Consider the following 15,338-nt stretch of genomic DNA (forward strand, 5'->3'; position numbering starts at 1 on the left):
TTTTTGGAATAGCATTGACACCTTGTTTGTTCAACAAAGTGCTTACATAATGGCATCCCACCATCATGGCCAAAACATTTCCATCTGCTCCTATCTGGGGAACTGGCTCATAACAGGAGACACACTAGGGATTTGCTTGTACGTACACAAGTGTTTTTTTACACAAGCTGGATTTCACAATCAACAAGGCGAAGCCATTACTTTTAACCAGACCAAAAAAAAACAGTTTCTGGGTGCTATTCAAGGCTCACAATGAGCAATGGAATTCCCATGTCAAGAAAGAAGCAATCTTAGCGCAAATCCCCTGTTGCAAGGTAGGAGCTGCGATAACAGTGAGAAGGGTAAAGAAATTGCTAGGCATGATGGTGTCATGCATCTACATAGTACCACTCTTGCCTAAACATGTGCACAATTCCACATAGGTTCTCACCGAAATGGTCTTAGATGTCTTGTGAATAGGATTATCTAGTGATGGTATAAAAGGCGGCCATAAGTGCCCAGCATCGGTGGACAAAAACAAACCTCTTAAACGGAAAACCATTCAGACACCCACCAGTACAAGCAACAGTTACAAATGCCTCATTACTAGCCTCGGGAGCAGACTGCCAAGAACTCACTGCACCCTGAGCCTGGGGTCACAGGGAGACAAACGAAAACATCAATGTGTAATAACTCCAAACATCACAAATGGCCCTATTATCTTTTCAAACAAGGCTATATAAAACAACAAAATATCAGTCAATACAGGCAACACCATGAGAATGACTTGCATAATGAGGCAAGGGTGGCACCTGCTCTATAACATTGTTGCTCCTAGCACAGAACATATGGCACTGGTGTGCCAAATGAATTTGCATTCATGCACATGTCCCAGCATTAATTGAAATTAGAGAAGTCCATATATCCTCCAGGATGAGACTGATACAATACAAGATACTGCACAGAATATACTACCCCAGGGATAGGCTGTACAAGATGGGGAGAGCGACGGTGAACTGATGTCTCAAATGCGGTATGGAGGTGGGGACGTTGCACCACCTACTATGTGTTTGTCCGAAAATTAGAGCATACTGGGAAAAGGTTATTGATGAGATGTCAAGAATATTGGAGCATACAATACCCAAGTACCCGAAGTTGCAAATAATACACATAAGAGGTGAATATGATGGCAGCAGGGGTAAGAAAAGCTGGCACATGTGGCTTGGATGGTGGCTATGAGGAACCTACTGACAAATTGGAAGGAGCCCCGGAAACTCTCTTGGGGGTGTGGAAAACCGGAATGGAATACTGTTGCATTTTGGAGGAGATTACATATCGAAACTGAGCACACAGAGGAGCAGCAGAAGATATTAAGAAGGTGGGAACAATCTAAGCAGGGTGGTTGAACAGAACCACTAGTGGGAAATCAACACAAACAAACTTTCAAAATGTGGGGGATCAGCTAACAGCGGATCTGTCCATATCAGCCAGAATGTCAAATGCCTCAATTTTGCATCCAGGTATCCAACAAAAGGGTCTCTAAGGAATGCCCTATGGATGAGTTGATCCAGGATATTTGCTTAAACCTGCCAACTCCTTTTGGATAACCATGCTCTGCAAAGTGGTACACAAGTTACTTCACGAACAGCTAATCTGAACTGTGCCAATTTGGGCAAGACAAACATGATATCCCTACAGCATGTGATTCGTCCATTCATTAAACATCAGATATTGCACTACTTCAAACACAATGTACAATTAACACATGCAGGCCCGCAAACAATGAACTTGGCAACATAGCTCCTGAAGTCATAGAGTTCGAACATTTGCAACTTTCAACAAGATGCGAATATCCAATATTAGACACTGTTATTTCAAGAAGTTGTCATATGGTGCACCCTGAAAGGTATAAACCCTATTCACTGCTCACTTGCAGATATTATGATATACCTACTAAAACTCTTAGACACTGGGTTCTTTTTTAACTCCTTAAGGTACATCATTCAGCTCTAGAAGTCTACACTACGTCACAACTGAAGATATCCTGGTGGAAGGTTCCTGTAATCATGGCTTTCGTGGGGAGAGGAAAACAAATCCTCCCAGTTGCACTTCCACCTGCCGGGTGGGACCTCAATACAGTTATGTAAATGCTCACTGGGGGCCCCTTTTGAGCCAGTGCATGCAACATTGAGAACTCCTACACAGTTACTTTTCTAATGGTATTTACATCCATTAGAGGAATATGTGAACTAAAGGGTCTTTCTCTTACAGAACCTTATGTCTACATTCACAAGCGCATGGTGGTTCTAAGAACTCATCCTCTGTTCCCACCTAAATAAATTTCCTCACAAACTCACAGTAGGGGAGAAAGAACCCTTCACACGCTGGGCATATGCAAATCTGTAATGTTTTACATTGATAAACCAAAATCAATAAGAAAAACAAGTCAATTAATCTATTTTGCAGTGGGCTGAGAAAAAGGACTTTCTAACCAAGGTCCCTTTTGCTAGATGAATTGTCAAATGCATTCAACTCTGGTACTCACTGGCACATAAAATGTTACCATTCACTCCAAGGGCTCATTCTGCTTGTAGCAGTGGGATAAAATTGCCTTTTGTATTCCTAACATACCATTGGACAAGATATGCAAGGCTGCAACTATTGACAATACTGTTTTGACACACAAGGAAGAGCTGATGCACAAGTGGGGCAAGCAGTACTTAAGCATCATTTCCTACTATACCTGCTAGTTGCCGGCCACCTTCTTCAGGTATCGCTTGCAAATCTATACAAAACATGTGAATCTAAGCAGATTCACAAGCCCCAGAAGACAAATATTTACCCAGTAAACTTTCTGTGGCTTCTATCAGTTTAGAATAAAATGTTCCTACCCTGCCTCCCTGCAAGTAAGCAACAGGACAGGATAAAACGTTAGCTGCATTATGTTGCATTCAGAACATGTACAGACATGGCAGAAAAACAAATAATCTGAGGACGTTGATGTGTTGTGAATAATCGGTACCTATACACGTAGGATAGGGATAGTGTAGCAAGAAGACCTCTATCGACGCCCCGTTTTTTGAATTTGAAAAAATACAATACTCCAAGCCAAACACTAGATGGCAGCCTATGGAAAACCTGTGGTTCTAAGCAGATACAAGCCACAGAAATAAGATTAGTAGGTAAATATATATATCAAACTTTGTTAATTTTATCAGAAACTGTAAGTGCCCCTCTCCAAATATAACTCTGCCTTGGCAAACTGCTCCACACTCCTGCCCAGAAACTCTTTTGGCGGCCATGAGCCACATGAGAAATGCCTTCAAAATAACTCCTCTGACACCACTTCCTCCTGAAAACTGGGTAAGGGTGTCACAGCCAGGAATAAAGCCAGAGAACATTGCCTGAGGCATGCCATCAAGGTCGTTCAAGCAAGTTTCAATGTCTCAAGATGTCAGGGAGGTTATCTGTGTGCAGAGCATAGGTGAGAAAGGGGCAAAATGGCAGCTGCAGTCGCCTTTCTTTTGGAGCCTGCCTGCACTCTGCCATGGTACTGATGGATGGTCATAGAAGCTTCTAATGATCAAGGGACTATATAGAAGTATGATGGTGCCACCAAGCCCCCCCTGTAATGTGTGCTTTCATTGAGAGGTTGGTTTTAATGAATGCACCATGCCAATGCATGCGTTCCTGCATTCCTGTGATAAATTGCATGACCTGGTCTAGGATCACATACCATTCTGGCAAGGGGTGACAATAGGGACCCTTGCATGAGCAAGGTCTTGTCCGGTTTGTCCCCCCCAGCACCTCATCATTTTGCCGGCACTGATGAACCTAGAAGGGGTTAAAGAGTGATGCAAGATTGATGAAAAAGTTACATTTCTGCTCAACTGGATTGCATCAAGGGTGGATTGCCCAATTTGTTCGCCACCGCGTTTGTTTTGGTTATTTTAAGTAATGTGCAAGATGAGCTATCATTTGTATGTGCCTCGTTGCTCTAAATAATGAAGGCAGTCTGGATCTAAATGTGCAATGGCTTACAGGTAACTATTTATTTATTTATTTATACATTTATAACGCACCGGAACCCGCAGGCATCAGGGTGCACAAAAACACGAGCTAGACAACAAAATCACAGGACAATGGTCAGGACAGGGGGGATAAGAGGGGTCAGACAATCACTCAAAGAGGAGGGGCCTGAGTGATTTCTTGAAGGGTCTGATTTTGACTTCTTGCCAAAAGGGTAGTGCAAGAGTGTTCCAAATTTTGAATGAGCATACGGCAAAGGATTTGTCCAAGCCATTAGTCAGTTTGAAGGTTGGGCAGTTTACCTGCATCAAGTTAGATGAGCGCAATTATTTGGTTGGCTCGTAATGGGTCATTAGTTTTCATGTAGGCTGGAGTTTTCCCGTGAAGACATTTATGCAGCATGGTGGCTGCCCTAAATTCTACTCTGGCCTTTACAGGGAGCATATGCATTGCCTGTCCGTAAAGTGATATGTGCTTTCTTCTTGGGATCTTTTTGATGATGCAAACTGCATCGTTTTGGACAATTTAAAGTTTCTGCAAGCTTTTTTTGTCAGCACCACTAAGGGCGTTGCAGTTGTCAGTCCTAGACAAAATAATGATAAATGATATGGCATTTATAACGCGCCTATACACAAGTGTTTCAAGGCGCGATGAGGCAAGGGAGGGGGAACAGAGGGTATATAGACAATGATCCTACTAGGCCAGGTGTCATTCAGATTACACAAGTGAATGGGAGGGGGAAGGGGACAGTGCAGTGCATAATAGAATAATAACAGTAAGTAAAAGTACGGCCAGCAGGTGGCAAGTGCAGGGGTAAGTGCAGATAAAAGGTGTCAAGTGCAGGTAGTGGGACTGTAGGGATACAGAATCAGTCACCAAGTGCAGGGGTTGCTGGGAAGGCAGTGCAGGCGTGCGACTGGTGGAGGAGGGGACCTGGGCCTGAGATCAGAAGGTGGCCAGGTAACCAGTGCAGTTTCAGTTTCGGTCAGAAAGTCAACAGGGGAGAGGAGGAGAAAAAGCAGAAGCAAAGAGAAAGGTTTTAAGGTGCTTCCGGAACCTGAGATGATTCTCCTCAAGTTGCAGGGAGGCTGTTCCAGAGGGAGGCCCAGCTGAAGAACGAGATCTACTGCCAACTCGTTGCTTTGAGAAGCGACTGACCCTGGGGGAGTTGGAGGCGGATGAGCGAAGAGCTCGAGAATGAAGATACTTAGGAAGAGAGAGTTGGAGGTATTGAGGCCCCAGGCCCCAGAAGGCCTTGTGGACGATGCAAAGGGTTTTGAAGTTAATCCTCGCAACCACTGGAAGCCCGTGCAGAGATTTCAGTCCTGGAGAGATGCGATCCCTGGGCTTGAGGCCAAGGACAAATCTCGCAGTCCTGTTCTGGATGAGTTGCAGAGGGCGGAGAGTGGAGGCAGGCAGATTTAGAAAGAGGCTGTTGTAATAGTCCTGCCTGGAGAGAACCAAAGCTCTGGAGACAGTGAGCTTCTGGGGGGAGGAAGAATACCTCTGAGGAGGTGCAGCTGGGCGTGTGACTTCTTGGAGACGTCAGAGATGTGAGGAGAGAAGCAGAGTGTGGAGATGACTGACAGTTGTGAATAACTCATGGTGACAACAAGTAAGACAGACACAACTGATCACAGTTCAAGGGTGTTAATTCAACAGTGAAAATGGTGTGAGGGTTGGAAAAGCACCTAATCTAAACCTAAATATAAGATGAGGACAGGTGTCGACCATCAAATGAACCTAAAGGCAGTCCTAGTAGCGTTGTATCAATATGAAAGAGCCTATACTAAGAAACCTATTGCCAAACCTTAAACCTACTACAAAAGGGGGTGTGGGACAGTTCTCAAGCAAAGAAAGAAGTGTTTTCAAAGAAATAAGTCCAGATGCGGTGGCTTGGATCTCCCTTCCGCACATTTTAGCACAGAGTAGGATGGGAGCTTTGAGCACTGTACTGTCCCAGGCTTCTCCAGCACGAGATGATAGTTCCAATGGTAGTTCTCAGGACAGTTGATGGCCGAGTTTCTTTTCCTCTGAAAGTCTCTTGCCTTCGGGCCTGAGGTATTCCAAAACAGTAAAACAAAAGTTCCTTTAACAAATGATAGTTCCTTAGGATAACAATTCACCCCTTGGGTCCGCCTCTTCTGGGCTAACCCTTAAAGTTGTGTATTTCACAAATCTTAATGGGCCTCATTATAAGCATGGCGGGCCGGGAACTAAAGTACCGCCATACTACGATCTGTGCTCGTGGGCGCCTGTCAGCACGCCAGGTCTGACCTTACGGGCAGAGCGGCACCCGCGAGCACAGCACGTCGGATGCACCAGCACCATTTTGAATGTTGTCGGTGCATCCGAGCTCCCCATTCCCAAAAGGGCCGAATGTGGATGGGGAGTCCTTTATTGCCGGCACCCGCAAATGGGCAATTACCGGGTCCGCCAAACTCAGCATGACCCGGTTCTTGCCCATTCATGGGTGCCAGTAAAAATGCAACTCCGGTGGCAGCCGTGCCGGTTTTGCCGGCACAGCTACCGCTGGAGTTGTAATGAGACCCAATATCTTTTTAAACAGTTCAACACACACTGTTTCTCTGGACCTTAAACTCGGCTCCTCCTGGGATTCGTTTCCCTTGCCAGGTTCACTGTTGCACATCTCAATGCTTTCTAAGTGTTTCAAATGTTTGCAGGATTCTCGTCCCTACAAACAGGATTCACTTCCCTCACTTCCAGCCATTTTACGGATCAAAGTCTTTAGATTGTACAGGGCTTTTGCTCGACCCTCACGTATGACCACTTTGAATTCCTTTTGGCGGCTTTCATATGGCCTTCTGGTTTTATTAGTTCTTTTCCAGTGGGGAGGAACCAGCACTTCTTGAGTGAGCAACCACGTGGTGAATGTTTCCCTCTTCAGCTGGTCTCCCCTTAACACCTTTTACAGTTCATTTACAGTTCAATGTTTTATGTTCAAACTTGCCACTTTGCGATTCACACTCCGCACATCCCAGCTTTTATCGATTCTCCCCTCGACTCACCAGTTATGCTTATCTGCCTGGCTTTCAGCTTCTTTGGAGTCAAGGTCAGTACCACGGGTACAGGAGCCTCCACTGCTCCGCCTTATCAACCGAGGCTGACCCTGCGTACTGTTGACATCTGCAGCATGACACTGAGGCTACTGTCCATGATCTTTAATTCACAATAACGAAAGGAACTGGATCCAATAACGATGGCTGTGTCCTAGCGACCTGGATGACAGATCCCTGGGGTCTAGCTAGGGAGACACCTTTAGGTTTCTCACACCGTACTATGATGGTACCATTGTTTTCACTAAGATAAGGTCGAATATTTTTTAGGAGTCTTAGGTAATAAGTACAGTTTTCTACAACCTGAATGGCATGGGTTTCTGCATTCACGGAGGAATCAAGGTGTATGCTGATAGTTTTTATCTTGCCTAGTACAGGGATGTTGCAATCGTGGATGGGCAACGATTGATAGCTAGGTTTTAGTTTGGCTCTTGCTTGTGGTGATCCAGAGATTAGATTAGGTTGTAGATGCGTTCTAGGTTCGCTACATCTGGGTCATAGTCCCCAGAGAGCTACAGGACCAGCTGGGTATCGTCTGCATAGTTGAGAAAGAAGACCTCTGTCTCTTCCAAAAGGCTACTAAGTGGTCTCGTGTATAGGTTGAAAAGTACCGGTGACATGCAAGCCCCCTGGGGTACACAGGTCGTAGGGCCAGGGGCTGCCGAGGCATCTCCCTAGTAGACTCTAGGCAGTCGGATTCATTTGGATGTTTTGTCAGAGCAGTGGCCAGTATCTCAGGGTGTGGGTGTGGAGTAGACGCGTGTGGTCCAGGAGATCAAATGCTGCTGACAAGTCCAATAGGACCAGTAGTCCAGCCTTTCCCCTGTCCATGATTCCCAGCATATGCATCTGTAGAGCGACCAGGGCAGTCTCAGTACTGTGGGAGGGTCGGAAGCCTGACTGGGTTCGATGTAGAGCACTGATTGCTTCTGCAAATGTCTGGAGCTGTAACATGCCACCTTGTCCATGATTTTTTATTGAAAGTTACAGTTGGTTATTGGTCTTAAGTTACTTGTGTCATTAGGGTATAACCCTGTTTCTTTTAGTAGGGGAGTCACAGTAAAATTTGATATTTTCACGAACCACGCAAGTGCGGAGTGAAGTATTGATAAGTCTGGCCAAGAAAGGGGGAAATATGTCCTTATTGTCTAAGATCAATTTGGCCGGTAAGGTATTTCCCAGGCAAGCTGACGGGTGCATGGTGCCCAAGATACATAATAGGTCTGAAATGGACACTGGGTGGAAATTAAATACATGGGGGTCTATGCCTGGCGATGGAGTTGGAAAAGTGAGATTGGTCTTTTTTTATTTTGTCCCAGGCCTTGGATACTTTAGCCTCAAAAGCTAGTTATGTTTTGGTGCAATCCAGGTTTGTGGGCTCAAATGCCACTGATTGTGCTTTCTGTTTTTCTAGGAGTTGGAAGATTTCAAATAACTTCTTAGCTTTGTTGTCCGCTTCATCTGTCTGCTTGTTGAAAATATTCTTTTTGGATTTGGTAACTGCAGTTTTATAGGATCCCTATATATTGGAACTTTATAAAGATATTGGAGAAATACATTTTTAACTATTTGCTCAGTCTCAGTTTGAACCTGCAATGATGTTTAGTGATTTGTGCTGGAAATAGGTATGGGACAATAAGGGGTGTGTTGAAAAGGTGGTGCTTATGATTGTTATGGTGGGAAAATCTACACAATCTTAGACTGAACAAAATATCGATAATTATGGAATTGCATGCTATTCAGATGAGACTGTTAGTCATATTCTTGCTTGCCTGTTTTATTTAAGCGGGGGAGGAGGGGCAGCTTGTACATGTCAGAATCCCTCACCTACAGGGATAAATGAGTTCAAACACCTTCTGCACATGAACACAAGCAACCCACAGCCATTCTTTGTTGTCTTGTGTGGTGCAGTTACAGCCCATAGGTGCAGTTACTTTGGAAACCTGTCTGGGCATAACCTGCCTCTTCTTTTAGGTCAATAACTTGGAGATCTTCCCTAACTGTTTGGGTTTGACCGCTATTTAAGTTTGGGGTGGGGTCAAGACTGATTTGCGTGTAGTGTAGTTGGTCTTGAGTAATGACACAGACAAGCTATATGTTATGGAATGGGGCTTTGTTTTCAAGACACATACTCAATGATTAGTTAATCACATTTTGGTTTGGTAGTGATTTATTTAGCAGGTTTATCCATCAAGTGCAACCTTCACTCCTCCCATGCTCCTCCCCGACCTGTCTTACCTTAATGTTTAGTGGAGACTAGCTAGTGTCTTGGTTGCAGGCTGTGGGCAACTTCAGGGTTATCTTAAGATGGCTACAGGGTTGCCTTGTGGCAGTTTGAATTGGCTCATGGGCGAGGCCTTCGCAGACCCTTGTCAAGGCATGGTGTGTGGATAATTAAAAAATGTGCAGTTTGTGCAGATAACAGAAACACGCATTCTTTTTCCTATATTCTTTTAGGACAACTATTTGCAATCTCTACACCATGCCTCGCATCTCTGAGCCCGTGTGGCTCACAATGATGTCTGGAACCCCGGAGAAGAATCAGCTCTGCCACCGCTTCATGAAGGAGTTCACCTTCTTGATGGAACACGCGTCAAAAAACCAGTAAGCTATTTTTTCTTCCATAGTCAAATATCAGCCATAATTATATTCTCCCAAACTTTTCCAAAATTAATTGCCTTGCCAACTATTTGTTTTGAACTCGGTCCGAGCCAAGAAAAAACACCTGATGTGTGTAAAGGGATATTAAGACTTAACTCGCTTGTTCATATCTCAATACTGCAACAACAACACGGCATGAGGCATAAGCTATGTGAACTGTCGGTACCTTCTCACTTTAGGTAAATAGGTTTATAGCCGGGTCGGACACTTGTTTGACCCCTTTCTGTACTACTGAACGTCTCGTTCTGTGCCAAGATATGATTCTGGCATCAAAAAATGTAAAAGGAATTTTGCAGGAAGTCTTGGTGGTTCCAAGTTTAGTGTTTACAATGGGTTATCATCTGATTTTAGTTTTGGCTACATTAAAGTGTCACCTATAAGCCAATGCAATTGCACTGGAGTACCTATAGGAGATGGGATGTTAGTAGGAATACAGAATGCAAGGAGTGACGCACAGCTTGAGAGTCTTTGGCTATTCACCAACCCATTAACTGGTCATGGCCATGCTAATCCCTATGGCCTTTGATAGCTTCCACTCTCCACTCAAAACATCCTCCCCAGATCTCTTTGAGCTGCTCTATTTAGCAAAAACATCAAACTTGGTGGTCTATAGGGCGTGTCATTTTTATTTGTAAGGCTTCTTAGATAAAATGGCTTATTTGCACCTGTAAATTTAATACTAGTTAAATATAAATGCTTTAACCAAGTGTGCCTGCAGCCAAAATATTTACAATCTTTCTTTTGTCCTCACATCTGTTCCTTGCACTGAAGTCGTCCCTTAAACAAGCATCAGCAAAGCCAATAGTTTTGGCTTGTGTTTAGGTATTCTAAGCATTTGCCAGTCACTTGGAAGCCCACATACTCGCACCATGTTCCAGCTGCTGCAGTATTATTGCTAGGTTGTACTATTATGGCAGTGCCTGGCAAACGCCCATCCCATGCTTACAAAGAAGATGACACTTTTCCCTTTGCCAATTCTTGTGTGATAAATGCTGGGTATTTTGCTGATTGATTATCACTCTGTGTCACGTGTAAATCATTTATTCACATCTTTAAACGAAGGAAGATAAAACATGATGACTGATAAAATCACAGCATGCAAATATTTTCTGGTGTTTAATAGGAACGTGAGGATGTAGCATTGCTTAAATGAACTTCTTTACAATAGTAGACCTAAGCTTTTCTTGCAGTTATGTTTTAATTACTCGTATGCTCTTGAATCAAGGGATTAATGCATGAAAGTCTGGAGGTTCTACAAAGTCCAAGGGAAATCCCTAGGCCACCTCTTTACAGGTTTGGCCCTTATATTTGAAGTATGTTGCCTGGGGTCCTGGTGAAGCTATGCAGTGTTTTTGAGCGGTGGCTCCAGTGATTGTTGCTGTTCTGACCTATAGTTATTTCTTTCCTCACAATATGTTTATTGAAATTCACCAAACTTCATAAATCTGATAACATCCAAATGCCCACCGTATAAACTCTTACACAAAACAATACCTGGGTCCCAAACGTTGCAGTGTATTGTCAGTCTAAGGCCATTTCAATATCATCACTCTTTCTGACACACAGGTTCTTAGTTTTATAATCTAGCTCATCCTGCAGGCTTTATACATTCACTAACGGAGTAAAGATAACTGGGTTGGATGGGGTGAGAATCCGGGTGCAGGAGGGACAACACTGTGTGCCAAGTTGAGCGAGACCATGGAGAGCGCTGCATTAAAGAGCCCGAACAGCACACACACAATACATTCAATGAGCCCAGATTAACATTTACTTGTCGAAGAATTGCTTTTTCATGAAGTTTAATTTCTCCTTTATCAATATTATCATTCCTTGAATCCATCCTCGGATCGGGGCTTGTCGCTGCCTTGCCACTCCTTTTACGATTTGCTTCTTTGCCATTATCAGTACCCTGTATACCCAACCTTTAGTCTTTTAAGGGAGAAATGAGCCCAGTGGTAAAAGGCCTAATACGCAGAGTATTTGCAGATGGGGTACTATCTCATTGGTTCCATGTGATTTCATCGCCTGCTTTTACATTGTCAGGCTTTTAAACGTGCACATTCCATCTAATGTGCTCATTTGTTTGTTTTTTTTAATTTGTTTTTTTGGAGGGGGTCCTCCCCAAGCCCCCCACCCACACTTATTTTTTTACTTTTGCCCACCCACCCAAACCCTTATTTGCCCTTTTCCCACCCCCCTAAAAAATTCGATGAGCACATACGATGTAATGTGCACGTTTAAAAGCTGGCGATGAAACGTCGTCGTACCATCTCATTTACTAGTGCATTTAGTTGGAGAGCGTCATCCTTGCATTGAGTGATCTTATCACACTCCTAAAATGTGCAGGTTTGTGCCCGTCTCTTAAATGTCCAGCACATTGCACTCTTTCATTCTACACTGTGACAGAATAAACAGTGAATACTTTTTAGTTGAGTATGTCGTGGATTTAGTTTCACCTCAATTTTTACCATGTTCTTGTACACTATCAAATAGTCTTGCTGATTATGGAATCACATAGCCCACTTCAGTTTCTAATTTTGGCTCATCAGGTTTGTTTGTTTGTTTGTTTATTTATTTGGTAATGCGCTCCGAGCCCGTGGGCATCTGGGCGCAGCAGTACAAGAGGACTCGAAACTTAGTTACAATGCCTGACACAGGCTAACACAGCAAAACAGTGGTCACTTACAGTGGGTGATACAATGCATATAAAATAACAGGGTTAAGCGCATAAGAGTAACATTTTAACAGGTTGTACCGTTTCCGCTAGGGTGAGGGTCGTAGCATGTCGTTGTTGTGCAGCCATTTGAGAGCGTAGGATCTGAATCTTGTGTAGGGTAAAGGGCATCTAAGGTCGGATGGGAGTGTGTTCCATGATTGTGCAGCTCTACCTGGGAAGCTAGCACCGCCCGCTGTGGTAAGTTTGAATCTGGGGACTTCCAGTAGGAAGGTGTTGGCAGATCTCGTCAGTCGGTTAGAGGGTCTCCAGTTGATTCTTTCCGCTAGGTAGGGGGGTGCTTGATTGTTGAGGCATTTAGAAGTGAGGGAAATAGTTTTAAGTAGGATTCTGTCCTTTATTTTTAGCCAATGGGCTTCTGTCCGGTGTTTGGAGATATGTTTTCTGTGTGGGATGTTCAGAGCTGCTCTAAGAGCGTTATTTTGTAATCTCTGGAGTTTGTCAGTGACCGACTTGTTGGCACCTGAGTATAAGGCGTTGCAATAGTCCAGTCTGGACATGACAAGGGCATTGGCCAAGGTGAGGCAGCTGGCACTGGACAGGAAGGGTCTGGCGGCACGGATGAGTTTACACGTGTAGGTGGTTGAGGAGGCAAGGGAGTTCACTTGTTTTTTGAGGGTGAGAGCTGAGTCGAGGTAAAAGGTCTGCTGACCTTGGAGTTACAGTTGAAAGACAGCCAGCGATAGATTGTTGATGCTGTTTGAGGCAGCCACTGTGAGAGTGTGTGCAGCTCTGGCGTTTCATTTAAACTCTCCTTTAGTAGCAAGAAAATTGATATGTAGATGGTGATAGCACCTGTGAGGGTATAAAAGTAAGAGACGGACACGAGGGGGCATGTTGATTGGCAAATACTTTTATTATAGTGTAAAATGGGGGCAGTTGGAGGAAAGCCGAACTAGAGGGGTTTCCCTACCTCAACAAAAGTAGCTAATGAAACTGTATTTGTCAGAATGTCCAAAGTAAAGTTTGCTGTCCTGTGTCCAAAACCTACCCTGTCCCTCACAAGCGTAACTAAGTATAATGTGCAAGGGGAAAATGCCTCTTGACTTCTGACCTGCAGTCCATTCTTGTCAATTAAACACAAGAGTTCCAAAAGGTGTAAACAATCAAGCAAAAGTTCCACAAGAACAAAGGATTGTCTCCCTTTTCCCAGAATCGTTCCAGCATATGGGGACAAATAAAAGTTCCACAAAGACCCAACGGGTTGGCTCCCTTTCTCCAGAGGCGTTCCACTGTATCTGTGCCTCTATTAATCCGCCTTGTGTGGATGGGACTCCTGCTCCTTCCTTAGCACCTCTTCCTTGGTTTAATGTCCTGCCAAGGAAGGTACTTGCTCTTCTTTCACCCACACGTATCCCTTAAATATGCAGTATTCGTATTTATGCTTTGGGGTATTTATCCCCTTTGTGGGTCCCAGACACCCCTCACTTGATTGTTTCCAGGCCTCCTCTTCTCCCAACCACAACCTCGGTTCACTCTCCTGCCAAGGCCTGATACTTTCTTGCATCCACAAAGCTTCTGTTCCCTTTTGTGATGCCCAGGGATTTGTTCCCCCAGTATGGGTCCCAGACCCCCTTCAGTTGTATGATTTGTACGATTTCCCAGTTGTCTTTCCCTGTAACCCACAGCCTTGGTTTACTCTCCTACCATGGTCTGTGTATGTTGGTGCTCAAATAGGCAATGTTCGTATTTTCTGTCATTGACTGTTTACTTTTCCAAAATTGGTCCCATGCCCCCTTTCACGTGGTTATTCTCCCACTTTGATGTCCCAGGTTTCATTCATTTCACCTTTTGCTCCTTCTGGGTGTCCCCAACTTTGGTATCAGTCACCCCGTTACCTGTAGAGTCTGGGCCGTACCTTTCTGGATGCTTGCGGGTCTCCCAGGGATTTCGGCAGCTTCCTGGGCTTGACGGCGTCCCTGCCGGACCTCTCCATGCTTCATCCGCTGCTCGACATCTGTCTCTCTACATTCTTGCGACTCCGCTCCGCAGCAGGCGGCTTGCCTCTGCTTCGGTTTGCTTGCTGGTGGACGAGCCTCTTCCGAGGGAGTTCTCCGTGGTACATTGTATTCTCCCTTCTTTGGCCAGCCAGCGCGTACTTGCAGCCTTTTTTGGTCCATACGGACCAAAAACAGACGCCATTCTCTTGCTGCCCATCTGCCATTGAATTACAGTGGGCCAACCGCGTCCCAGGCAGAAGCTAGAACGCGTGCTGTCACTCTTCTTGGTGATAATCATTCCTTGCTTCCTCGTTTCAGTAGTTAGTTGGTTAAGATTACATACATTTTTATGGATCTTCTTCGTCTCAGTTGTTCCTGTTTCTGTGGGAGCTGAGGGTAGGGTTGGAAAGGAGGGTTTTAAAAAAAGAAGTGGGGTTATTGTAAGCATACTGTGTTCTCCGAAATTCATCACTGCTCCCACGAGATCCACTTGCCAAGTACCACCCCCAACCCAAGGGGGACTATCGGGTAGTGCCCTCACCTCCTTGGCCTCATGGGAAGGGGGTCCTCCATCAGAAGCAATGGCTATACACTGGTATTCGTCACACCTTAAAAGTTCAGAGCCACGCAGCTTCTAATTAAAACACAGGAAAGCAAAATGGACTAGTGCTCGCTGTCACAGATTGCTCAAAGAGCACTCCAAATCCTAGAGAAAGATCAAGAGCTTTTATTAACTTCTTAGGAAGGGGCCTATGGCCGTCTCTCACTCTTATCCATGAAGCACCAGACCCTCCCTAACCTAGGCGTCCATACTCCCTGGGTTAGTATATACTGCTTGTTTCTCCCTATTGTCTACTTCGAGCTTGCTCATTGTGATGATCTAAAGGTGACTGCCTTATCTGTTTAAGAACCCTCTGG

General features: G+C 44.6%; 1 protein-coding gene across 5 annotated transcripts in view; it reads left to right on the forward strand.

Annotated features, from left to right (window-relative positions):
• The window catches only part of FNIP1 (folliculin interacting protein 1), a 735,567-nt gene that overhangs the window by 551,952 nt on the left and 168,277 nt on the right, over positions 1 to 15,338 (forward strand). For all 5 annotated transcript variants that reach the window (XM_069652526.1, XM_069652529.1, XM_069652527.1 and 2 more), the window contains one exon: positions 9,543 to 9,689. In XM_069652526.1, coding sequence (XP_069508627.1) covers positions 9,543 to 9,689 — 147 coding nt within the window. The remainder of the gene's footprint in view (positions 1 to 9,542; positions 9,690 to 15,338) is intronic.

Source organism: Ambystoma mexicanum, chromosome 3p (assembly GCF_040938575.1).
Source record: "Ambystoma mexicanum isolate Mex_15411 chromosome 3p, UKY_AmexF1_1, whole genome shotgun sequence".
NCBI classification, from domain to species: Eukaryota; Metazoa; Chordata; class Amphibia; order Caudata; family Ambystomatidae; genus Ambystoma; species Ambystoma mexicanum.